Source organism: Thalassophryne amazonica, chromosome 8, assembly GCF_902500255.1.
Source record: "Thalassophryne amazonica chromosome 8, fThaAma1.1, whole genome shotgun sequence".
In the NCBI taxonomy this organism is placed as follows: domain Eukaryota; kingdom Metazoa; phylum Chordata; class Actinopteri; order Batrachoidiformes; family Batrachoididae; genus Thalassophryne; species Thalassophryne amazonica.
Genome location: NC_047110.1, coordinates 5,253,844 through 5,281,248, shown reverse-complemented (window position 1 = coordinate 5,281,248; position 27,405 = coordinate 5,253,844). Strand labels below are relative to the sequence as shown.

The following is a 27,405-nucleotide window of genomic DNA, read 5'->3' as shown; positions in this document are numbered from 1 at the left end:
AACGTGATCACGACACCTGCTTATACCCACCTACTTCACTTTGCAGCCAATCACATAGCCACTGATTCACGACAGGCTAAGGACCACCCACATAGGGGCCGGCCTTGACTCAGGAATAAAAGTTAGTGCAGAAGAAGAATCGTGGCTCTTTGTTCAAACGGTGCATGTGGTTTGTTCGAAGACCCCAGTGCTGCTTAGATGTCTCTGTTATCAGTGTCGACACCTTTCAATACAACATCAAAACTTTGAAGTCCATTTCCTGTCCAATTCTTTTTGAACTCACCACACAAAGAACCCTAACAAAGGAATATTTTAGTCAGTTCACAAAAAGATTCAGTGTAATCGCCATATCAGAAACATGGATCAACACGACTAAATGAGTGGATTTTGAACTGGATGGTATAAATGTAACTGTACAAGACTGTCGGAGGAGTGGCTGTGTTTGTAGATAAAAACTTGAATTATAAAGGTAGTAGACAGTATGACATCATTGATAACTTATTAGAATGCATAAGAACTGAAATCTGTAAAGAAAAAAAAACTAAAATGTGATAACTAGCTGTGTATATAGATCACCAGGCTCTAGTATTGATACATTTAGGACCTGGATTGAAGACAGGTTTTCAAAAAGTCATCAAAAAGTTATTTTTATCTGTGGTGATTTTAATGTTGTTCTGTTAAATCCAAACAGGCACAAAATGATTGATGAGTTTATTAACACAATGTACAGTCTGAGCTTCTACCCAAAAATCCCTCGACCCAGCAGAATCACACCCTGTTCTGCCACCTTAATCAATAACATTTTCACCAATGACATTGAGAAGAATACAGTGAGTGGGTTATTAATCAATGACATCACTGATCACCTACCAGTGTTTACAGTCTCCAAATATCAGGAAATGATTGTCCACTGAAGTGAGACATTGAAAGAGGTTCATCATATGTGGGTTGTCAAAATTATGGACAATGAAATAATAATACAGGCTGATGACACAGTGTGTTTGAGAGAATTATATATCTGCCAGTTTTATATGATATGACTCTGGAAGATAAAAATGGAAGAGATCTGACAATTAATATAGCAACTCTCAGACAGTCTCCGGAGCACCGCATATCTTCAATATTCCAGCCTCCAAACTTGACGGAGGAGCAGTAAGTGAAGTTCCTGAAATGTTGAGGTTCATGTCAATTTTTAAGTCATTATATATAAGAAGGAAAATGAACATAGAACCACCAAAACACCAACAGCTGGTGTCAAAACAGTCCACACCAGGTCCTCACAGCACCCAAATACACCCCGTCCCCAAACAGTGGACAACCCAACAATAAAAATAGTTCATGTGTTTGTGTTCCTGCAGACTTACGAATGATGCACAACATGGCACAAAAAAAAAAAAATTCCCCATATATGTGTTTGGCGCGCTCATTTGTAGATAATCTGAATGTAATGTAAGAAATCTAATCAGATTTCTCTGAATGAAAATCACTGAACTTCTTGTCAGTGTCAGATCCTCACACCCTCTGAAACTAATGAGACTAATTCTGTTCTTTAAATCCAGATTTAAAAACACACATGTTCCCTTTAACATTACCTGTTGTCTCTTCTACCGCTGACATTTCTCGTTAGTCCTGATGGGTTTGGATTTCAGACTTTAGTCTGTATTAATACAGCAGAGGACTCTGCTGATGAGGATGTTCAGTCTAATTTAATCCTTTCACACCACCAGTGTTTGTTCTTTTGTTCTGTGTCCTTTCCTGAAACCTGTTCCTGCAGCATTCTTCCCGACATCTTCGTCTCTCCGTCTGTTAAAAGACATGTCCAGTGTGAGGTCATTATGATGGTCTGTGATGGACATCACAAGGAGGTCCGTAACCCTGAGCTGCAGCCTGGTGCCTGTCCATGGAGTTCTCTGAACCCGGTGAAGTCTCGACACAGAGGGCGTCACATGTTGTGCACAATCTGAAGTCATGCTGTGATTTTGGGCTGCATTAAGAAAAACGAATTCAGTGGCCATTAATCGGTTTTGACAGTTTTAAGAGGGCGACAGTGTTCCCTCGGCTGAGTCAGTCTACAGAGGAACGTGAGCATAAGACCAGCACGTGTGACCTTCTGAAGTCGGGTTCAGACTTTACAGCTTATTGGGGTTCTCTGTTTTTGCTGGTAACCAGCTGATATGGTTCCTGTGGCACCAGCAGATCCAAGTCAAGGTTCTTTTGCTCTTTTTCACTGTTAACTGTTCTGTAGCCGAGCAATGTCATGGCTGGCTTACACACGTCTTGGATCCGTTTCACCTTGTTGTATGGTAAAGTGGTGCGCCAGGCCTGAGAAACATCTGCAGCACTTCGGGAAGTAATTTGGAAGGCTTCATTCCAAGAGCCTTTACTTTTGCCATGTGTCACCCTGTAGATCCAGTCTGCCAGTGTGCTGGTCATCCCCAGACCAACAAACTCATACAAGGCATTTATCTCTTCCAGTGGGTTAATCACCACATCCTCATAGCGAACCAACTTGTAACGGCCTTCAAGAAAGGGAGGGGGATTCACAAGAGCTCTCTCAGTGATGTGCACGTGGCTACTACAGATCTTCTGCATGACTTCATAATCCACCTCCTTCGCTGGGACTTTTCTCTGCTCCAGGACCACGTCATTATCAGCGAGAAAGTAGCCAAATAATATCTCTCTGGACCGCACCACTGCCCTTGGGTCTCGAACCAAGTGGATGATGCGAAGGTCTAGACTTGGGTCCTGGAGAAGTGGGTAGAGGGATTCCAGCTCAAAGAATCGTACTTCTTTCAACACCACATGGCTGTAAGTGCTGCAGGCATCCTGCGCCCCCTCCAGGCCCTGAGTGCCACACACTTTGAGGCACTCAGTCTGGTTGCTTATTTGGTTGCGCGGTGTGAGAGAGCAGGCTGGAGGCGAGCACAGCGCTCGACTGTGACTCCACATGAACAAGTTGGAGATGCGAGACTTCTGTTCCAGGTAAGACTCCATTACTGAGAAGTCACACTGGAATAGGCTTCGTAACAGATCCCTTACAGCCATCCGGGCTTTCCGTGCACCAACCCTCAATTGTGTCCACACGTGCCACCCAGGTTCCATGAGATAGAACACCGACGGGTGTTGGCCGAACACCTGACCCAGGAAAGAGGAACCTGATCGCCACGACGTGAGCACCAACACGTGAACTTTGTTGTTGGACTCTGTGACAGTGCTGGGCTTGTGCTGGACATACCATCCGTAAAAGAGCACCATTGCTGCCCCCTGCAGGATGATCAGGAAAGTCATGGTCCTCAGAATCAATCTGTAATGTCGCATGATCAACAAGATTGCCGTGGATCTGTGTCTTTATCCTTGGTGTTCCTCTGTGGGGCTGAAGAGATGAGAGCTGTGAGACAAACAGAAAAAAATCAAACCAGTCAAACAGGACATGAGTGAAATGCGTTTCCACAAAGCACAACTTCACTTGCAAATCATTTAATAAAATGTCTTTTAGAGCTTCCTTCCAAATAAACAAACTTTAAACTCTACAATTTTAAATTTAGGACTTGATGATGACAAGTGATCAAGGTTGTATGTCCAAGAACACGGTGACCTCAGCATGACTGATCCCAGGTGGTGCTGGTACTGGTCATCATCATCATCATCATCATCATCATCTCTTCCAATCAAACAAGGTTCTTGATGCTCTGCACGCATTCAGGCTTACAGGAAACAATATTAAAGGAATATGGAGTATACTAGACAGTATTAGGAGAAATAGCCATATACAAGGTCTGCGAGAAAAGAATCCAACCTTTTTATTTTATGCAAAAAATATATGGATTTGATTCATATGTTTTTACATCAGCCAAGCTTGAACCTTCGTGCGCATGCGTGAGATTTTCCACGCCTGTCGGTTGCGTCATTCGCCTGTGGGCAGGCTTTGAGTGAGCACTGGTCCACCCCTCTCGTCGTTGTTTCATTGTCAGGAAATGGCGGAATGATTTGGGCTTTTTTTCCATCAGAATTTTTTCAGAAACTGTTAGAGACAGGCAGCTGGAAACCATTTGAAAAATTTATCTGGCTTTTGGTGAAAATTTTACAGGCTTCACAGAGAATAAGAAGTGTTACTACAGCTTTAAGGACGCCCCACAATGGTGCACGGCACGCTGTGCTCCGAGCCGCCATCAAGAGTCAGAAACCACCACATCATTTGTAAACGGATCACTGTGTGGAGCTGGGACCGTCGTGTGCAATTTCTCTGGTTATCACAAGAGCTGGACATCAGCCATTTTCCGGCAGATTTCACTTTTAACAAGAGATTTTGTCATGGAAAGCCGCGGGGAGGCTTCGCGCGTCATGACCGATTCGCTGATGGAGTGAGACAAAGGAACACCTCCGTTTCGGAGTGTTAGAGGATAAGTTGGGACATGCCTATCTCGGCTTTCAGTGCTTATCAGTCGAGTGAGTATAAGAGAAATTGTGGAGAGATGGGCATGTCCCAACTTGTCCTTTAACACTCCGAAACGGAGGTGTTCCTTTGTCTCCCTTCATCAGCGGCTCCGTCGTGACGCACGAAGCCTCCGCGCGGCTTTCCATGACAAAATCTCTTGTTAAAAGTGAAATCTGCCGGAAAATGGCTGATGTCCAGCTCTTTTGATAACCAGAGAAATTGCACACGACGGTCCCAGATCGACACAGCCATCCGTTTAGAAATGATGTGGTGGTTTCTGCCTCTTGATGGTGGCTCGGAGCGCAGCGTGCCGTGCGCCATTGTGGGCAGTCCTTAAAGCTGTAGTAACAGTCCTTATTCTCTGTGAAGCCCGTAAAATTTTCACCGAAAGCCAGATAAATTTTTCGAATGGTTTCAGCTGCCTGTCTCTAACAGTTTCTGAAAAAATTCTGATGGAAAAAAAGGCCAAATCATTCCGCCATTTTCTCACAATGAAACAACGACGAGAGGGGTGGACCAGTGCTCACTCAAAGCCTGCCCACAGGCGAATGATGCAACCGACAGGCGTGGAAAAACTCACGCATGCGCACGAAGGTTCAAGCTTGGCTGACGTAAAAACATATGAATCAAATCCATATATTTTTTGCATAAAATAAAAAGGTTGGATTCTTTTCTCACAGACCTCGTATAAACAAATTATCTTAAGTATCTCATTCATAATGATAATAAAAATTATAATATGGATGATGTGGCAAACAGCTTCAGTTTTTAGTCAGTGTTGGTGTTTGTTGTGGGGTCATCGGCTCATCTGTTTTTTTTTTGTTCTGACCCATGTCTTCATGACTTTTCTGTTATATGAGCCTCCCTGCTGTGTGTCCGAGTCCTTATGCACCTGTCTTCCTGCTCCCTGTGTGTGGGTGTATGTGTGGGCGTGTCCAGGCTGTCTGTTGTGGGTATGTGTGTCCGAGTCCATATGCACCTGTCTCCCTGCTCCCTATGTGTCGCGTGTCCTGGCTGTCTTTTGTCTGTATGTGTGATTGTATCTGTTTCTCTGTTGCGTGTCCTACTCCATATGCACTTGCTCCCTGCATGTGTGTGTCCTTTGTGCTTCCCTGCGTGAGCACCTGTTTGTTCCTGCTGCCTGCAGGTGTGTGTGTTCACCTGTAGTTGCCCCGTCCTGTTTTGTCAGTTCTCCTCCGTGCGATCTCTCTTTGTTCGTCTGGGGTTCTGATTATTGATGTGTGTTGTTTAGTTATCATTTTGAGTTATGAAATTCTTGGTTTTATTCTTTCAAGTTCAATTTATTTAATTTATATAGCACCAAATCACAACAAAGCCCCCTCAAGGTGCTTGACACAAGTAAGATCTAATCACCGCTGGACTGATAGTATTGCACACCGGGCATTTGCCCAGTGGCCTGATGGTCTACTGGCCTGCGGATTTTTTTTTTTATGAAGTAAAGCGAGCTGTGAGCTTTTCATCCGCGTTTTTTTTTTTTTTGTAGCAGCTACGACTCGTCCTCACCTCTTAAAGTGCGGTGATAACAGCACACCTTTACCAAGACATTTTTATGCTTTTTTTCCTCCTTTATTTAGAGCTCAGCTGAGCCGCTGCGTATCTGCTCATTAAAAACAGCTGATCCTCCAACTCCAACAATCAACAACTAACACTATTTTCCACTCAAATGCACCTAAACTCTCTTTCTGGGGAGCGCATGATGTGAAAACGCAATAAAACTTTCTGACCTGTAAATCTGGTCATGTTTTCTGCATAAATAAATGTTATCCATTCTTTGTGCTCAAACGCCAAAGCAGGGGCGAATCCAGATGGAATGGGGGCGTGGGGCAAGGATGTCCCCCCTCACAACACCCCTAGATTAAAGGTCCAGTTTTGAAGACTTTTTTACTACAACTACTAATACTACTTAAAATACTAATAATTTCGACAAGTAAAATGTTTAGAGAAAATTTAAATGTTAGAAAGAATTTAATAGTTACATTTATTAACAATGTAGGTTAGAAATTACAAGTTTTACTGTTACAGTGCTGTCAACAGTTAAATATGAGGTCAAGAAAGAGGTCCTTATTTTACTTTTTATAAAACAAGTATATATTTTCATTGAAGTCAAGAAAGGGTGACTATAAAGTGAGGCGGGGACCATGGCCATGACGGTAAGCAAAGGTTAACTTCAGCTATTAATTGATGAACAGCAACCTAACTTGTTCATAAATCAGACATCTGTGTGTGAGAGAGACATTCTGATCTTCTGGTCTGAAGTAAAGTGCTGTCTAACTGGGTCACTCAGATATGAATTAAGGTTGGATATTATTTCCGTTCGTGTTAACTGCCAGTCACGTAACCTAGCCTAGCAATATAACCTGTGCAAATGGTGTGCACGGCTAGCTACCATGCTGTCGCCGCCAGGTTGTTTCTTTATTCTTTATTCTATTTGTATGACGGTCGTGCGTCGGTCATACGAAGTATGCTGTTTTGCACAGTCTGCGGTGCGGTGGCGTGGTATAACGGTGTCCCTGTCTAAAATGTATGTCTGTTCTCTCACAACATCCTGGATCAATAGAGCCTGAAATGTGGAGGTTTTAAGCTTGAAACAGGCTGACGACGGCGCCTGAGAGCGCTGAGCGACGTCTCGCACCGTGAAAAGTCCTTAAAGCGACAGAATCACCTCAAAATCTCTCATCAGCTGTTAAAATTTTCACTGAAAACCAGCTTAATTTTTCGAACCATGTCCACTTCGATGTGTCTCACAGGTTTAGAAAAAAGTTTGATCAAACAACGCGCCAGTCTCTCAGCAACTTCTCAGACAAAGGAATTCCGACGAGGGGCTGGACGACTCCTCCCACAAGGAGTGCTCACAGGCGAATGACGTCACCGACAGGCGTGGAAAAACTCACGCATGTGCACGAGGGTGCAAGCATGTCTGACGTAAAAACATATGAATGAAATCCATATAGTTTTTGAAAAAAATAAAAAGGACCTATACTTTACGGACAGACCTCGTACACAATGATCACTCACTGATGCTTTTTTGACCAGAATGAGAATGTTGCATTTTACATACAGAAATGATTGTATCCAGGTTTTACAATTATATTGTGTACAATGTACATGTTTTACCCTGGATAATTATAATATCATGCCTCACTGCAAACATGAATTAAACAGCCTAAATTAAAGGAATCAGAAAGCAAGAAATATGTTGTTATGGTAACAGTTTCCACCAAACACTGTTCGACTGTGACATGAAGTCTTCCTCAAACGAGGCCTGAGCTAAACAGTAAACCCTGGACAAATGTTCATTCTGGAAATGTGAAATCTAGTTGATGTTCTACATGTCACTGTAACATGTGTGGATGCTATATTCATCTCATGTTCAGTGTGTTTGTTTAAAAACATGCCTGATAATCTTTGAACTGCAAGTTGTGAAGTGACCAGTAAAAAAGTATTATTTGTCTGTGAGCTATTTTATTTAAATGTCAATGCTTCCTGCTCATGCATGTTGAAAACATTATTTTGTGAATCAGTTTTTAATAATTTTTCCTTATTTACAAAAATGATAAAGATGTTATGCTTTTATCAAATTTGTCAAAATTTTATAAAACCCCAATTTCAATGAAGTTGGGACGTTGAGTAAAATGTAAATAAAAACAGAATACAATGATTTGCAAATCCTCTTCAACCTATATTCAATTGAATACACCAAAAAGAAAAGATATTTAATGTTCAAACTGATAAACTTTATATTTTTTGTGCAAATATTTGCTCATTTTGAAATGGATGCCTGCAGCATGTTTCAAAAAAGCTGGTACAGTGGTATGTTTACCACTGTGTTACATCACCTTTCCTTCTAACAACACTCAATAAGCATTTGGGAACTGAGGACACTAATTGTTGAAGCTTTGTAGGTGGAATTCTTTCCCATTCTTGCTTGATGTACGACTTCTGTTGTTCAACAGTCCGGGGTCTCCGTTGTCGTATTTTGCGCTTCATAATGTGCCACACATTTTCAATGGGTGACAGGTCTGGACTGCAGGCAGGCCACTCTAGTGCCCGCAATCTTTTACTACGAAGCCACGCTGTTGTAACACGTGCAGAATGTGGCTTGGCATTGTCTTGCTGAAAGAAGCAGGGATGTCCCTGAAAAAGACGTTGCTTGGATGGCAGCATGTGTTGAAAAACCTGGATGTACCTTTCAGCATTGATGGTGCCATCACAGATGTGTAAGTTGTCCATGCCATGGGCACTAACACACCCCCATACCATCACAGATGATGGCTTTTGAACTTTGCGTTGGTAACAATCTGGATGGTCTTTTTCCTCTTTTGTCCGGAGGACACAATGTCCATGATTTCCAAAAACAATTTGAAATGTGGACTCAGACCACAGCACACTTTTCCACTTTGCATATCTGTCCATTTCAAATGAGCTCGGGCCCAGAGAAGGCGGCGGCATTTCTGGATGTTGTTGATGTATGGCTTTCGCTTTGCATGGTAGAGTTTTATCTTGCACTTGTAGATGTAGCGACAAACTGTGTTAACTGACAATGGTTTTCTGTGTTCCTGAGCCCACGTGGTAAGATCCTTTACACAATGATGTTGGTTTTTAATGTGGTGCCACCTGAGGGATCAAAGGTCATGGGCATTCAATGTTGTTAACCGCACCCTTGTTTGCTGGAATGAAAATAAGCTGAAGGAGGAGGTACTCAGCAGAGAGAGAAGGAATTTGATGCTTGAGTGATACTCTCCTCGTGAGTAAAGAGAAGCAGTGACTCCTTTGTGTGTTTCTCTGTTATCAGGTTGACTATGATTTCTATTACAGGGTGAACCTGACAGCTTGAACAAACCTGAGGGTTGTCAACCCGTGAAGGAGGACTCCGTGAAGACCGTGGCCATGGCCGGGAAGAAATCCCATTGAAGATCCTTTCCGGGGCGGACTCCTCACTGACGGGTCGACGTTCATCGGGGTGAAGACGTCCAAACTTTAGCGAAAGAGATTCATCAGGGATAATACTGTTGTCTCTGTAGAAATATGGGTGACTGAGGGTTACCACAAAGAAACATACTATTAAAGTTTTCAGTAAAGAACAGACCAGGCAGGTAAAAAAGAAAAACCCAATTAAAGTTTTCAGTAAAGATGGAAAACATCTGATAGGTACAAAAGCGCTAAAAGTAATATTACAGTAAATGGGTCGGTAAAACCTTCTATGGGCGGATCGTAAAAGTCTGGGATGATTAGTCCCTCAGTATTGTCCACTGGAAACACTGAAAATAATCATTGTAAATAATTTATGTGTGAATAATAGTCGTAAATAATTTATGTGTGAATAATAGTTGTAAATAATTTACGTGTGAATAACAGTCATCGTAAACTGAAAAGAGGCTCTAGGCAAGACAACTTTTGAGTTTGCCCGATCTTTAAGCAGTAAAAAGGACAGCAATCCGTCCGTTTAGATTTCCCTAGGAAATAAAACCACTGACAGCTAAATTATGGGGAAGTGCTGTTCTTGTTGTGGAACAAACCAAAAACGGGAAAATTAAGTTAAAACTGGAGATGCAAAATATATGGAAGTAAGTACTGTCCACGAGAAATATTGAAAAAAAGACAACCGGTGTGAATGTGCCGCAGCTGTGTGTCTTTGTCTTTGTTGTGTGTGTGTGTTACCGAAAATGAGCAATACTGACAGCAAGACTATATAATTCAACAAAATATTATCAAGTGTGATTTTAAGAGAAAGCTTAAGATTTTGTTAGAAATTGTAATCATAGGAAACTGTTGTTCATGTTGTAATAAGGAGAAAGAGGAGGAAAATAAAAAATGCCAGGAAAGATTATAAATATATGGAGGCAAAATATCCTGGTTCAAAGTGTCAAACAAGGCAGACGACTTGCTAAGCTGCATCCATACCCACCCAGCGCGAGGCCCGGGATTGCGCTGTGTTTTGTTTGATGGAGACCTGGCTCCACAGCAACGTACCCTATTCCGCCTTCCAACCACCGGGATTCTCTGTTCACCGCTTAGACCGAGTGAGGGAACAAACGGGGAAGTCCAAAGGAGGAGGTGTGTGTTTTCTCATTAACCCTTTACCTACTGAGGCAATAAATGGATGATTGGTTATAATTTTTTATTATAGCAATAAAATTAAGAAATAATGTTCTATGTTTGTGTGCTTTGGTACCCTTTTCCAAGAGTACCTGAATTTCAATTATATTACACCTGATTAACTATTTATACACATTATTTGTAAGTTTTAGCATTTAAAATGAGAAAAAACACAAAAACGAACTTGATTTTTTTCAGTTTTTTTAGTGAAAAATGATTGTTATGTAAAGGAAGTTTGGATTTCACATTTTTAACAGGAAGCTGTAAGTGTTTACAATCAAAATAATTCATTTTGTGTGTCTAGAACTCAGAAACAGCGCAGAAACAGTGCAAAAGTAAACATTTTGCAAGGCACAAATATGCAAAAAGTAACCAATTTTAAAGTGCAGAACCAAACAATATGAATAACAACAAAGTGCAAAACTATACAAATGTCAATTATTATCTGTATTATTAAAATGTGCAATAAATCACTCATTTGATCACTCATTTTGTGCAAAATTCTACAATATGAATAAAACAATAAAGTGTCAAACTATATACAAATATATAACCAAGAATCAAAATGAGATCTAAACTACATCATTCCATTGTCAGTGTGGTACTGTTTGTAACAGTTTCTATCTGGCTGAAGACAGAGGCCAATTTTACAAAGTTTGCACATCCAGCAGGTTGACCTCTTGCACACCTTGCAAGAACGCCGCCCCTTTGTGGATCGCTGGCAAGGTGGGTTTCTGCTTGTTGGCACCGGGCAGTGGCTTGTGGCTGATGGAGCCATCACACCCACACAAACACACACACGCACCTTCACAAATGACACTAACACCCTGCCTTTTCCTCAAAAATTACTACATTTATGTTTGATGTCTGTCTCTGTACTTTTCTGTCACTTCTGCGCTCTTTTTCATACTTTTCCCTCGTTTCAAAAGTCACCGAACGCACTTTACCATAATATATGCAACATATAGCATACTGTTGGAAAGCACGGGTTCTTGGCTTGCTGTCAGTGTTGAAATTTTTCAGATTGAGGTCTTACATGAGAACCTACGGTAATGAGAATCAGCGGCGCACTAGTGTGAAACTTCCGTGTTTTTCCTCTGCGTTATGACATCACAGGCTTACGTTTACCGTAATACACCATATATCATTGGAAAGCCCTTGGTGTTAGCTTAACAATGCACTTTGAATCATTCGGATTGGACAAACTATGGCGGAGTTACGGTAAAAAAAATACGCATATGGAAAATATGGCATGGGCGCCATCGCCGTAGATAAAGAGTTAACTCATTGAGTGCCATTGATGCTTAAACGCGTCTTTTCAGATAGTAACGCTCAGCGCCAAGACGCATTATTGCGCCAATTACATTTTTTTATGGGGGGGGGGGGGGTAATCAGCTGATCTAGCTTGTGTAAAAAAATTAGACTTGTAATCACAAAGGAACCCATTCTGTGGGTGGTAGCAGTGTGTGTGTGGACTGGAGCATGGCTCGCTCTCCACAGTTGTGCAGACGTCTTACAGTTGTACCGCTCCTAATCCGAATGGTTTCCACCTGGCTGTCACCCAGTGTCTGTCAAACTGTGATGCAGTTGCGCTGCTCCAGTCGTTACGTCTTTTTCCTTGGAATGAAAAAACGCCGAGCGCACGACACACACCTCACACAAAGGCTGCTTACAAGCATATGGCGCAATCGACAGGATCATGCAAGCACATGTGATTCAAATCCATCAGGTTTTTAAAAAAAATAAAAAGGTCCGATATGCGGGAGCCAGAGGGAAAAGACGCGCCGCCGAGAGAAGAGAGATGGAGTCCCTCCCCTGATGGGTTTTTTTTTTTGGTGCATTATACAATAGATTCACTTTTCATAATGTTTGAGATGTCACTGAAGCAAAAACAATTAAAGAGATTTTCTCCTTGAAATGTTGCTTGTCACAAAAAGCCAATTTTCTCAGTTTTTTGTCAGAAATCAGCATTTTTAGTGATACCCACCCATGTTCTGCAGCCAACTACTAAAGAATGGAAAGATGTACAAACAAACGTTTTTTTTTTCTGATGACAAAGGAAAGTCTGAAGTTTCTTTTGGTATGTTTGTTGTTGACATGGACATAGAACTCAATTTTCTATGGGTCTTGAAAAACACTCAAATGCTGAAAAATCCTGGCACTGGGATGTTCTGAACTTTGAAAATGGCTGGCACTCAATGAGTTAATAAGTAGTTTTACATCCTCATTGAGCACAACTTTGGATGCTGTAGCTCCTCTGAAAAAGAGAGCCTTAAATCAGAAGTGCCTGACTCCGTGGTATAACTCACAAACTCGCAGCTTAAAGCAGATAACCCGTAAGTTGGAGAGGAAATGGCGTCTCACTAATTTAGAAGATCTTCACTTAGCCTGGAAAAAGAGTCTGTTGCTCTATAAAAAAGCCCTCCGTAAAGCTAGGACATCTTACTACTCATCACTAATTGAAGAAAATAAGAACAACCCCAGGTTTCTTTTCAGCACTGTAGCCAGGCTGACAAAGAGTCAGAGCTCTATTGAGCCGAGTATTCCTTTAACTTTAACTAGTAATGACTTCATGACTTTCTTTGCTAATAAAATTTTAACTATTCGAGAAAAAATTACTCATAACCATCCCAAAGACATATCGTTATCTTTGGCTGCTTTCAGTAATGGTATTTGGTTAGACTCTTTCTCTCCGATTGTTCTGTCTGAGTTATTTTCATTACTCACTTCCTCCAAACCATCAACATGTCTATTAGACCCCATTCCTACCAGGCTGCTCAAGGAAGCCCTACCATTAATTAATGCTTCAATCTTAAATATGATCAATCTATCTTTATTAGTTGGCTATGTACCACAGGCTTTTAAGGTGGCAGTAATTAAACCATTACTTAAAAAGCCATCACTTGACCCAGCTATCTTAGCTAATTATAGGCCAATCTCCAACCTTCCTTTTCTCTCAAAAATTCTTGAAAGGGTAGTTGTAAACCAGCAGAGGAATGGTCTATTTGAAGAGTTTCAGTCAGGTTTTAGAATTCATGATAGTACAGAAACAGCATTAGTGAAGGTTACAAATGATCTTATGGCCTCAGACAGTGGACTCATCTCTGTGCTTGTCCTGTTAGACCTCAGTGCTGCTTTTGATACTGTTGACCATAAAATTTTATTACAGAGATTAGAGCATGCCATAGGTATTAAAGGCACTGCGCTGCGGTGGTTTGAATCATATTTATCTAATAGATTACAATTTGTTCATGTAAATGGGGACTCTTCTTCACAGACTAAGGTTAATTATGGAGTTCTCTCTTAGTTGTCTCCCTGCTCCAACACACCTGAATCCAATGAAAGACTCATTAGCAGACTTTTAATGAGCCTTTCATTGGATTCAGGTGTGTTGGAGCAGGGAGACAACTAAGACTGTAAGGAAGGTGGCTCTCGAGGACCGAACTTGGCCACCCCTGATCTAATAGATTACAATTTGTTCATGTAAATGGGGAGTCTTCGTCACAGACTAAGGTTAATTATGGAGTTCCACAAGGTTCTGTGCTAGGACCAATTTTATTCACTTTATACATGCTTCCCTTAGGCAGTATTATTAGAAGGCATTGCTTAAATTTTCATTGTTACGCAGATGATACCCAGCTTTATCTATCCATGAAGCCAGAGGACACACACCAATTAGCTAAACTGCAGGATTGTCTTACAGACATAAAGACATGGATGACCTCTAATTTCCTGGTTTTAAATTCAGATAAAACTGAAGTTTGTTGTGTGGGCCGCTGAAGAGGAGGTACTGCTGGCCCACCACCACCAGAGGGCGCCCTGCTTGGAGTGCGGGCTCCAAGCACGAGAGGGCGCCAGACCCAGAAGAAGTGACAGCTGTCACTCATCCTCTGCACCAGCTGTCACTCGTTATCATCACTACCATAAAAGCCGGACTGCAACTCCACCTCCCCGCCGAGAAATCGACTACCAGTACCAAGGTAATTTCTCTGCTGACTAACACTGTGTGTGTGTAATAACTTGAACCTCTATTGCAGCCGTTTTCCTGGAGTGTTGCCTTATCTGGAGGATTGGCGTTTGGTGTGACAGCGACGGCTTCGCCTCACACCCCATCACAGATAAGTGGTTGACCAGGAGCTGCACGAGTGTGTGTGATTTGGAGGTGGAGGTGCTCCCTCCCAACTGTGTTTGGACTGTAAATTACTGAGTGTGCGGACTCACACTCATACATCATCTTTCTGTTTTCTGCCAGCAGTACCAGGGTCGACAGCCGAAGACAGAGGCCACCTGGGGACTCGGGACTTGGCGGCTCCGGTGTTCTTCAGACCGTTGGTGGTGGAGGCCGTGTGGGACGCGGCTTCTCTCTCGTCGGGCGTCTTCTATCTTCGAGCCTGCCCACACGTCACCTGGTGTTTATTGACTGTGAAAATTACGACACATTTCGTTGTGTATTATCACAATAATACACAAATTGTTACCTTTTGGCTTACTCATTGTCCGTTCATTTGCGCCCCCTGTTGTGGGTCCGTGCTACGACACCTTCCCAACAGGATTTCTCGGCCATCGTCATGGACTCCGAGGGGCGTCAACTTCAGCTTGAACGGCCAATGGAAGAGCCAGGAGCGCAGGCGTCAGCGGGAGGCGGGTTGAGTGAGCTGCAGCAGATCTTAACCGCCTTCAAGGCCCGTTTAGAATTAGTGACCGAGCAGAGTGTCCTCCTTAATCGGAGGGTGGAGGCTCTCACCGCCAGGGTGGAAGCGCACGATCAGGGCGCTGCTGCAGCCACTCCTCTGGCTGGTCCTGGGCCTGTATCAGACGTTCCACTGGTCGTTCAACGAACCCTCCCGCCGTCCCAGGGCAACACCGTTATTCTCACGATAGTGGACTGGTTCTCCAAGGCGGCCCACTTCGTGGCCCTCCCGAAGCTCCCGACAGCCCAGGAGACGGCAGACCTTCTGGTCCACCACGTCATGCGGCTGCATGGGATACCATCGGACATTGTATCAGATCGTGGTCCCCAGTTCTCTTCGCAGGTGTGGAAGAGTTTCTGTAAGGAGCTGGGGGCCACCGTGAGTCTCTCGTCCGGGTACCACCCCCAGACCAACGGCCAGGCAGAGCGGGCTAACCAGGAGTTGGAACAGGCCCTTCGCTGCGTCACCTCCACGCACCCGGCGGCCTGGAGTCACCATCTGGCCTGGATCGAGTATGCCCATAACAGCCAAGTCTCGTCTGCTACCGGCCTCTCCCCTTTTGAGGCATGTTTGGGGTTCCAGCCCCCATTGTTCCTGCTGGTGGAGGGAGAGGTCGGTGTGCCCTCGGTCCAGGCCCACCTCAGGAGGTGCCGCCGGGTGTGGCGGACCGCCCGCTCTGCCCTGTTAAAAGCCCGGACGAGGGCCAAGACCCATGCGGACCGCCGACGTTCCCCGGCCCCAACATACCAGCCCGGGCAGGAGGTGTGGCTCTCGACCAAGGACATCCCTTTGTGTGTCGACTCCCCAAAACTAAAGGACAGATTCATCGGACCCTTTCGTATCCTCAAGATCATCAACCCGGCCGCAGTGAAGCTTCAACTCCCGGCTTCACTGCGGATTCACCCTGTCTTTCATGTTTCCCGTCTCAAACCACACCACACCTCGCCCCTCTGTACTCCGGGACCTACGCCGCCTCCTGCCCGGCTCATTGACGGGGAGCCTGCCTGGACAGTCCGCAGGCTCCTGGACGTCCGTCGTAAGGGCCGGGGTTTCCAATATCTGGTGGACTGGGAGGGGTATGGACCTGAAGAACGCTCCTGGGTGAAGAGGAGCTTCATCCTGGACCCGGCCCTCCTGGCCGAATTCTACACAAGACATCCGGACAAGCCTGGTCGGACGCCAGGAGGCGCCCGTTGAGGGGGGGGTCCTGTTGTGTGGGCCGCTGAAGAGGAGGTACTGCTGGCCCACCACCACCAGAGGGCGCCCTGCTTGGAGTGCGGGCTCCAAGCACGAGAGGGCGCCAGACCCAGAAGAAGTGACAGCTGTCACTCATCCTCTGCACCAGCTGTCACGCGTTATCATCACTACCATAAAAGCCGGACTGCAACTCCACCTCCCCGCCGAGAAATCGACTACCAGTACCAAGGTAATTTCTCTGCTGACTAACACTGTGTGTGTGTAATAACTTGAACCTCTATTGCAGCCGTTTTCCTGGAGTGTTGCCTTATCTGGAGGATTGGCGTTTGGTGTGACAGCGACGGCTTCGCCTCACACCCCATCACAGATAAGTGGTTGACCAGGAGCTGCACGAGTGTGTGTGATTTGGAGGTGGAGGTGCTCCCTCCCAACTGTGTTTGGACTGTAAATTACTGAGTGTGCGGACTCACACTCATACATCATCTTTCTGTTTTCTGCCAGCAGTACCAGGGTCGACAGCCGAAGACAGAGGCCACCTGGGGACTCGGGACTTGGCGGCTCCAGTGTTCTTCAGACCGTTGGTGGTGGAGGCCGTGTGGGACGCGGCTTCTCTCTCGTCGGGCGTCTTCTATCTTCGAGCCTGCCCACACGTCACCTGGTGTTTATTGACTGTGAAAATTACGACACATTTCGTTGTGTATTATCACAACATTAAATTGTTACCTTTTGGCTTACTCATTGTCCGTTCATTTGCGCCCCCTGTTGTGGGTCCGTGCTACGACACCTTCCCAACAGAAGTTATTGTACTTGGCCCCACAAATCTTAGAAACATGGTGTCTAACCAGATCCTTACTCTGGATGGCATTACCCTGACCTCTAGTAATACTGTGAGAAATCTTGGAGTCATTTTTGATCAGGATATGTCCTTCAATGCGCATATTGAACAAATATGTAGGACTGCTTTTTTGCATTTGCGCAATATCTCTAAAATTATAAAAGGTCTTGTCTCAGAGTGATGCTGAAAAACTAATTCATGCATTTATTTCCTCTAGGCTGGCCTATTGTAATTCATTATTATCAGGTTTTCCTAAAAGTTCCCTGAAAAGCCTTCAGTTAATTCAAAATGCTGCAGCTAGAGTACTGATGGGGACTAGAAGGAGAGAGCATATCTCACCCATATTGGCCTCTCTTCATTGGCTTCCTGTTAATTCTAGAATAGAATTTAAAATTCTTCTTCTTACTTATAAGGTTTTGAATAATCAGGTCCCATCTTATCTTAGGGACCTCTTAGTACCATATCACCCCAATAGAGCGCTTCGCTCTCAGACTGCAGGCTTACTTGTAGTTCCTAGGGCTTTTAAGATTAGAATGGGAGGCAGAGCCTTCAGCTTTCAGGCTCCTCTCCTGTGGAACCAGCTCCCAATTCAGATCAGGGAGACAGACACCCTCTCTACTTTTAAGATTAGGCTTAAAACTTTCCTTTTTGCTAAAGCTTATAGTTAGGGCTGGATCAGGTGACCCTGAACCATCTCTTAGTTATGCTGCTGTAGACTTAGACTGCTGGGGGGTTCCCATGATGCACTGAGTGTTTCTTTCTCTTTTTGCTCTGTATGCACCACTCTGCATTTAATCATTAGTGATTGATCTCTGCTCCCCTCCACAGCATGTCTTTTTCCTGGTTCTCTCCCTCAGCCCCAACCAGTCCCAGCAGAAGACTGCCCCTCCCTGAGCCTGGTTCTGCCGGAGGTTTCTTCCTGTTAAAAGGGAGTTTTTCCTTCCCACTGTCGCCAAGTACTTGCTCATAGGGGGTCGTTTTGACCGTTGGGGTTTTTCTGTAATTATTGTATGGCTTTTACCTTACAATATAAAGTGCCTTGGGGCAACTGTTGTTGTGATTTGGCGCTATATAAATAAAAACTGATTGATTGATTGATTGATTGATTGAGGTGTACGGATAATACTGTTGTAAACAGAACTTGTAACGCTAACTTGGAGTGTGCTGTGGTGAAGTGCCGTCCTTTCTATCTCCCCCGGGAGTTTACGGTGATGCTTCTTTGCGCCATTTACATCCATCCAGGGGCGGACTCTACGGCGGCCCTTGAAGACTTATGTAATATTTTGTACATGTATGAGAACTCTCATCCTGATGCTGTGATAATAGTAGCAGGAGACTTTAACAGATGTAACTTGAAGTCTGTGCGTCCCAACTACTAAAAGCACGTAAAGCAACCGACCTGAGGCGCACGTATTTTAGACCACTGCTATAGTAATGTGAAGTCCGCTTTCAGGTCTAGTTTAAGACTGGCTTTTGGTAAATCCGATCACTCCTCTATTTTTGTTCTTCCTACATACGAGGGTAGGCTGAAAAGTTCTAAGGCTCACTATGATGCAGTTAATGCATTACTCCTTCATGGTGAGCCTTAGAACTTTTCAGCCTACCCTCGTACATGCAGAGGAGTAATCCTGTCAAGGTTTGTTCTTTTTACACAAGCTGAAGGCTTTCACCCCAAACAAACAAATTCTGACAAACGTTTATCACTGTGCTATTGAGAGTGTCCTCACAGGAGCCGTCACACTGTGGTTTGGTAACACCACAAGCAAAGAAAAATGAGCACTGCACAAAGTTGTCCGCCCAGCCAGAAGGATTGCAGGTGTGGAGCTGCCCAATCTGGAGGTCATTTATTAAAAGAATTCTTTCTCGGGCATTATCGATCATTAATGACCCATCTCATCATCCGGCCAGTGACTTTTTTGACCTGCTTCCCTCTGGCAGAAGCTATTGTGCCATTAAAAGCACAACATCCTGCCATAGCAGGAGTTTTTTTCTGACAGGCTGTGAAAATTTTAAACAATGCGCTATAGTAAAGCACTTTGGATCTGCACGGGCACTTAAGTTTTTGATATTTTAAACTACTATTTATTGACTCTGAATACCTTCTTTTGAGATTTTTATGTGGTTTGGGGGTTTTAATCATGCTGTACATGTTGAATGAATGGCTTGTGTTTGTGTGTTTGATGTGCACTGAGATCTGCTCGCAATTTTTTAATTCCAATGTGGTTTTTCTACTGCAAATGGCAATAAACTGAAACTGAAACTGAACATTTGAAAATTTTGAGAAATAAATTTGACTTTGATGGAAAATTGACTCCTGATTCCACAAACGCCCTTGTTGTGAAAGTGTCGTGACACGGACCCACAACAGGGTCAGCAGTCAGACCCGGTACTGCTGGCAGAGAACAGAGACAGTCCTGATGAGTGTGAGGTCGCACACTCAGTAATCCCACAGTCTGTATTCAGTAAGGAGGGAGCACCTCCACCTCCAATCACACACTCGTGCAGCTCCTGTCTAACCACTTATCTGGTTAGGGTGTGAAGCGAAGCCGTCGCTGATCACACCAAATGCCAATCCCACAGATAAGGACACACCACAGGAAAACGGCTGCAAAGAAGTTCAGATTATTACTCAATGTTTTGAGTCAGCAGAGAAAGTTACCTGATTGGTAGTTGATTTCTCGGCGAGGAGGTAGAGTCGCAGTCCGGCCTTTATGGAGATGGTGATGAGTTGGCTGAGTGACAGCTGGTGCTGATGAAGAGTGACAGCTGTCACTCCAGTGGCTCCGGCGCCCTCTCGTGCTTGAAGCCCGCACTCCAAGCAGGGCGCCATCTGGTGGTGGTGGGCCAGCAGTACCTCCTCTTCAGCGGCCCACACAACAGGACCCCCACCTCAACGGGTGCCTCCTGGCGCCCGACCAGGCTTGTCCGGGTGCCGCCGGTAGAAGTCGGCCAGGAGGGCCGGGTCCAGGATGAGGCTCCTCTTCACCCAGGAGCGTTCTTCGGGTCCATACCCCTCCCAGTCCACCAGATACTGGAACCCCCGGCCCTTTCGACGGACATCCAGCCTGCGCACGGTCCAGGCAGGCTCTCCATCTATGATCCGGGCAGGAGGCGGCGCCGGTCCGGGGGTGCAGAGAGTCGACGTGTGGTAGGGTTTGATCCTTGAGGTATGGAACACTGGATGAATCAGCTTCACTGCGGCCGGACTGAGGACTTTGGTTATGGCAAAAGGTCCTATGTACCTGTCCTTGAGCTTCTGGGATTCCACCTGCAGGGGGATGTCCTTTGTGGATAGCCAAACCTCCTGCCCGTGCTGGTATGCAGGGGCCGGGGAACGCCGGCGGTCTGCATGGGCCTTAGCCCTCGTCCGGGCTCTGAGCAGGGCAGAGCGGGCGGTACGCCACACCCGACGGCACTTCCTCAGATGGGCCTGGACCGAGGGCACCCTGACCTCTCCCTCCACTAGCGGAAACAATGGGGGCTGGTACCCCAAACACACCTCAAATGGGGAGAGGGCGGTGGCAGATGAAACTTGGCTATTATGAGCGTACTCGATCCAGGCCAGATGGTCACTCCAGGCCATCGGGTGCGCGGAGGTCACGCAGCGGAGGGACTGCTCCAGTTCCTGGTTCGTCCGGAGACTGACGGTGGCCCCCAGTTCCCTGCAGAAACTCCTCCAGACCTGGGAGGAGAACTGAGGACCATGATCCGAGACAATGTCTGATGGAATCCCATGCAGACGCATGACGTGGTGGACCAGGAGGTCTGCAGTCTCCTGGGCCATCGGGAGCTTCGGGAGGGCCACGAAGTGGGCCGCCTTGGAGAACCGGTCCACTATCGTTAAGATGGTGGTGTTGCCCTGGGACGGTGGGAGGCCCGTGACAAAGTCCAGGCCAATATGAGACCAGGGGCGACGAGGCACGGGCAGAGGCTGGAGGAGGCCTTCGGCCTTGTGGTGGTCGGCTTTGCCCCTGGCACAGGTGGTGCAGGCCTGGACATATTCCCGGACGTCGGTTTCCATAGACGCCCACCAGAAGCGCTGCCGGACCACTGCCACGGTCCTTCGCACCCCTGGATGACATGAGAGCTTGGAACCGTGACAGAAGTCAAGGACCGCAGCCCTGGCCTCTGGTGGGACGTACAGCTTGTCCTTCGGACCTGTCCCCGGGTCCGGGCTCCGTGTCAGGGCCTCCCGGACGGTCTTCTCCACGTCCCAGGTAAGGGTGGCCACGACAGTGGACTCGGGGATGATGGTGTCAGGGGGGTCTGACGGCTCGTTCTTGACCTCCTCTTCATGCACCCGGGACAGGGCGTCAGACCGTTGGTTCTTTGTCCCGGGGCGGTAGGTGATCTGGAAGTCAAAACGCCCGAAGAACAGCGACCAGCGGGCTTTCCTGGGGTTCAGACGCTTCGCGGTCCGGATGTACTCCAGGTTCCGATGGTCCGTGAAAACCGTAAATGGTACCGATGCTCCCTCCAACAGGTGTCTCCACTCCTCAAGAGCCTCCTTCACCGCAAGAAGTTCCCAATTGCCGACGTCATAGTTCCGTTCAGCTGGGGTCAACCTGCGGGAAAAGTAGGCACATGGATGGAGAACCGTGTCGGACTCCCCGCTCTGGGACAGCACAGCTCCTATCCCTGAGTCAGAGGCATCCACTTCAACAACAAACTGGCGCTTGGGATCGGGCTGCACCAGAACCGGTGCAGTCGAGAACCGGCATTTCAACTCCCTAAACGCGGCTTCGCACCAATCCGACCAGGTGAAGGGAACTTTTGTGGAGGTCAGGGCTGTCAGGGGGCTAACTACCTGACTGTAGCCCTTGATGAACCTCCGGTAGAAATTTTCAAAACCGAGGAACTGTTGTAGTTTCCTACGGTTCGTTGGTTGGGGCCAATCTCTCACCGCTGCAACCTTGGCCGGATCAGGGGCAACGGAGTTGGAGGAGATTATGAACCCCAGGAAAGACAGAGAAGTGTGGTGGAACTCACACTTCTCACCCTTCACAAACAGCCGGTTCTCCAACAACCGCTGTAGGACCTGACGTACATGCTTGACATGGGTCTCAGGATCCGGAGAAAAGGTGAGTATATCGTCTAGATATACGAAGACAAACCGATGCAGGAAGTCCCGCAAGACGTCATTAACCAATGCTTGGAACGTCGCAGGTGCATTGGTGAGGCCGAACGGCATGACCAGGTACTCAAAGTGACCTATCGGGGTGTTAAATGCCGTCTTCCACTCGTCTCCCTCCCGGATCCGAACCAGGTGATACGCATTCCTAAGATCCAATTTCGTGAAAATTTGGGCTCCATGCAGGGGCGTGAACACTGAATCCAACAGAGGTAACGGGTATCGGTTGCGAACCGTGATCTCGTTCAGCCCTCTGTAATCAATGCATGGACGGAGTCCGCCGTCCGTCTTGCCCACAAAAAAGAAACCAGCACCCATCGGGGAGGTGGAGTTCTGGATCAACCCGGCAGCTAAAGAGTCCCGGATGTAGGTCTCCATTGATTCGCGTTCCAGACGTGAGAGGATGTACAGCCTGCTAGACGGGTACTCAGCGCCCGGTATCAAATCAATGGCACAATCGTACGGACGGTGCGGGGGCAGCGTGAGTGCCAGATCCTTGCTGAAGACGTCAGCAAGGTCATGGTACTCGGCTGGCACTGCCGCCAGATTGGGGGGGACTAAAACCTCCTCCTTAGCTGTCACACCGGGTGGAACCGAGGATCCTAAACACTCCCGGTGGCAGGTTTCGCTCCACTGAACCACAGCCCCAGATGGCCAATCAATCCGGGGATTGTGTTTTAACACCCATGGAAAACCCAAAATTACTCGGGAGGTAGAAGGTGTTACATAAAACACAATCTCCTCCCTGTGATTCCCAGACACCACCAATGTCACTGGCTGTGTCTGGTGTGTGATTAGTGGAAGAAGGGTGCCATCTAGCGCCCGCACCGACAATGGTGACGGTAAGGCCACTAGAGGGAGCCCAACCTCCTTTGCCCATCTGCTATCCAGCAGATTCCCCTCCGACCCCGTGTCCACCAGTGCTGGGGCATGAAGGGTTAGATCCCCACTCAGGATCGTGACTGGGATTCGTGCAAATCGTCGGGGTTTCCCCACGTGGGTGTTGTGACCCACCCTTAGCCCAGTCTCTAAGGACGAGTGCTGCTGTTTTGACCGTTTGGGGCATTCTCTCTGTGTGTGCTCGGTAGAGCTGCAGAGAAAACACTCTCCACGGATCAGCCTCCTTTGTCTCTGATCTGATCGTTTTTTGGCCCTGCTCGTTTCCATAGCAACGTCAGCAGGGGGAGCTGTTGTCACATGGAGAGCCCTGGCAGTGGAGCGTGGGGAAGTCGGCTTCCTTTCGGACCCGGGAGGAAGAGGGACGGCTTGTGCCTGACCACGCCCTTCGTCTCGCTCCCGTCGGTGTTCCGTTAATCGGTTGTCTAACCGTATAACCAGGTCGATAAGCCCATCTAAATCCCGCGGCTCGTCCTTCGCCACCAGGTGCTCCTTAAGGACCAGAGACAGTCCGTTTACAAAGGCTGCCGCGATGCGGAAGTCGACTGCATACTTCGCTGCGCTCCGACGCCCCTGCCGTATCGACAGCAGCACACTTGAAGCGGTCTCGCCTCTATGAGGGTGGTCGAACACCTGTCGGAACTCCCTCACAAACTCAGTATAAACTGTTAGGAGCCGTGAATTCTGCTCCCAAAGCGCCGTAGCCCAGGCGCGTGCCTCTCCTCGAAGCAAATTGATCACATAAGCCACCCAGCTGGCGTCTACTGCGTACATGACGGGACGCTGTGAAAAGACGAGCGAGCACTGCATCAAGATGTCCGCGCACGTCTCCACACAGCCTCCGTACGGCTCCGGAGGGCTTATGTATGCTTCAGGGGAAGGTGGGGGGGTTCGTTGAACGACCAGCGGAATGTCTGTTTCTGGCACACGGTCAGCAGGAGGAGGTGCTGCAGCAGCGCCCTGAGCACACGCTTCCACCTGGGTGGTGAGAGCCTCCATCCTACGATTGAGAACACTGCTCTGCTCGGTAACTAAGTCCTATCGAGTGGTAAAGGCGGTTAAGATGTGCTGCAGCTCACCCAACATGCCTCCTGCTGGTGCCTGTGCACCTCGCTCTTCCATTGGCTGTTCAAGCGATGGTTGATGCCCCTCGGGATCCATGACGCTGGCCGAGAAATCCTGTTGTGAAAGTGTCGTGACACGGACCCACAACAGGGGGCGTAAATGAACGGACAATGGATAAGCCAAAAGTAACAATTTAATGTTGTGAATCACACAACGACGTACAGACAATAACAATATAGTGACTGTCAATCATACACCAGGTGACGTGTGGGCAGGCTCGACGATAGAAGACGCCTGGCGAGAGAAGAGCCGGATCCACACAGCTTCCACTGCCAACGGAGCTGAAGAACACCGGAGCCGCCAAGCCCTGCGCCCCAGGTGGCCGCTGTCTTCAGCAGTCAGACCCGGTACTACTGGCAGAGAACAGAGACAGTCCTGATGAGTGTGAGGTCGCACACTCAGTAATCCCACAGTCTGTATTCAGTAAGGAGGGAGCACCTCCACCTCCAATCACACACTTGTGCAGCTCCTGTCTAACCACTTATCTGGCTGGGGTGTGAAGCGAAGCTGTCGCTGATCACACCAAACGCCAATCCCACAGATAAGGACACACCACAGGAAAACGGCTGCAAAGAAGTTCAGATTATTACTCAATGTTTTGAGTCAGCAGAGAAAGTTACCTGATTGGTAGTTGATTTCTCGGCGAGGAGGTGGAGTCGCAGTCCGGCCTTTATGGAGATGGTGATGAGTTGGCTGAGTGACAGCTGGTGCTGATGAAGAGTGACAGCTGTCACTCCAGTGGCTCCGGCGCCCTCTCGTGCTTGAAGCCCGCACTCCAAGCAGGGCGCCATCTGGTGGTGGTGGGCCAGCAGTACCTCCTCTTCAGCGGCCCACACAACAGCCCTTTTGGTAAAAATAAAAATGAAAGCAGCTGATTCGTTCAGAAAACAAAAGAAATATGGACTTGAAAATACACAAAAGTGGCGTGATGAAGCTTTCAAACGCAGAGAAGCAGAAAATAAGGCAAAAGCAAAAAGAAAAGAAGTACAAGTAATGTTAAACCCTCTGGTGTCCGAGGAGATTTTTTTGGACATTTTATTATTGCTGTTAACACCTCTCCCTGCATCCCACAATCACGTTTTATGTGTCTTTTTTCAGGACAACCTGTGCTTTCAGAATATATATGTTTTTGTTGTGTTTTATAAGTGTAATAAAGGTTTACAATCAAAAATAGGCAAGGAAAAAATAAAGCGAAAAATAATTTTCCACACACATTTATTCAAAACACACAGCAAACTACGAGGTCTATTAGAAAAGTATCCGACCTTATTATTTTTTTAAAAAACCATATGGATTTGAATCACATGTGATTGCGTCAGACAAGCTTGAACCCTCGTGGGCATGCGAGAGTTTTTTTACGCCTGTCGGTGACGTCATTCGCCTGTGAGCATGCCTTGTGGAAGGAATGGTCCAGCCCCCTCGTCGGATTTTCATTGTCTGACTTCTTCCTGAGAGACTGGCACTGTGCTTGATCAAAATTTTTTCAGAAACTGAGGCACATCCGAGTGTACACCATTCGAGAAATTCAGCTGGTTTTAGGTGAAAATTTTAATGGCTGATGAGAGATTTTGGGTTGTTTCTATCGCTGTTAAGGACTTCCCACGGAGCGGGATGTCGCGCAGCGCTCCGAGGCGACGTCGTCATCCTGTTTCAAGCTGAAAACTTCCAAATTTAAGCCTCTGTTGACCCAGGACGTCGACGAGAGAACAGAGAACTTCCAGAAGAGGTCAGAATCAGCAGTTTATCCGGACATTCCACTGTTAAAGGAGATTTTCTTAATGAAAGACATGCGGATGGATTGGTGCGTTGGCTCACAGCCGGCGCGGCGCGCCCACCACAAGAAAAACACCTCCGTTGGAAGCCTTAAGAACAAGTTGGAACATGCCCTGCTGTTAAACAATTTCTCAGATACTCACTCAACTGAAAGCCACCAAAAGCCGCCTGGATTTTACAAATGGTTATCAACACGGAGGTGTTTTTCCTGTGGTGGGCGCACCGCGCCGGCTGCGAGCCGATGCGCCAATCCGTCCGCACGTCTTTCATTAAAAAAATCTCCTTTAACAGTGGAATGTCCGGATAAACTGCTGCTGTCATTGTTGCTGTGACACTGCAAATTTTCTCAATGCCAGCACAAGCTAAACAAAGAGAGGGAGAGGCTTTTGAGGATTATATAACCAGGATGACCAAAGTATTCAAAGCGATTAGTGGACGGCAGGAAAATGATGAGGAACAAGGGCCCTATCAACAACAATTAAAAAATGCACTCCACTCTAACTCACTCCCTGCTATTCAGGGATGGGTAAACAAACATTTTATTTCGTTACCTACATCTACACTGAGCGAATATATCACACACGCTACTCATGCAGAGAAAGTGACACAAGCCAAAAAGAAACACATGATGTCCTTTTTAGGATTAACAAATTACTGCAGACAGTGGATATCAAATTATGCAGAAACAGCTGCTCCCCTGAGCACCTTAATTTACGGAGAAAACTTGCCCATGTCTGCGGCTCTAACCTGGACACCAGAGGCAGAGCAGGACTTCTGCCACCTTAAGAAGGCCCTGAACTCTAGCACCACACTGGCTTTACCAAACTATGACAACCATTTGTCCAAATGGTTGATTGTAAGGGTGAATTTATGACTTCAGTACTGACCCAGCAACATGGCAATAAACTCAGAGCAGTGGCCTATTATTCCACTAAACTGCATCCTGTGGCCAGAGCCTTACCTGTTTGTGTAAGAGCTTTTGTAGCTGCCTCGCTGGCAGTGCAGGCTTCTGCTGGGGTCGTGCTGTTTCATCCACTCATCCTTAAAGTACGGCATGCTGTGTCAGCCTTACTGCTGCAGACAAACATTTCTTTTCTCTCTCCAGCCAGACATTTGTCATGTATGACCACATTGTTATCCCAGCCGCATTTGACTGTAGAAAGGTGCCCCACTTTAAATCCAGGAACCCTCATACCCACTGATG

At 46.6% G+C, this 27,405-nt stretch overlaps 1 protein-coding gene across 1 annotated transcript; it reads right to left on the bottom strand.

The window, feature by feature from the left end:
* Positions 1 to 697: 697 nt before the first annotated feature.
* On the bottom strand, positions 698 to 27,308 carry LOC117515220 (carbohydrate sulfotransferase 5-like). Its single transcript, XM_034175698.1, is given in 3 exon segments — positions 698 to 2,169; positions 2,171 to 3,388; positions 27,163 to 27,308. Coding segments are annotated over 2 exon segments (1,188 nt in total). The 5' UTR covers positions 3,319 to 3,388; positions 27,163 to 27,308; the 3' UTR covers positions 698 to 2,129.
* Between the last annotated feature and the right edge of the window lie 97 nt (positions 27,309 to 27,405).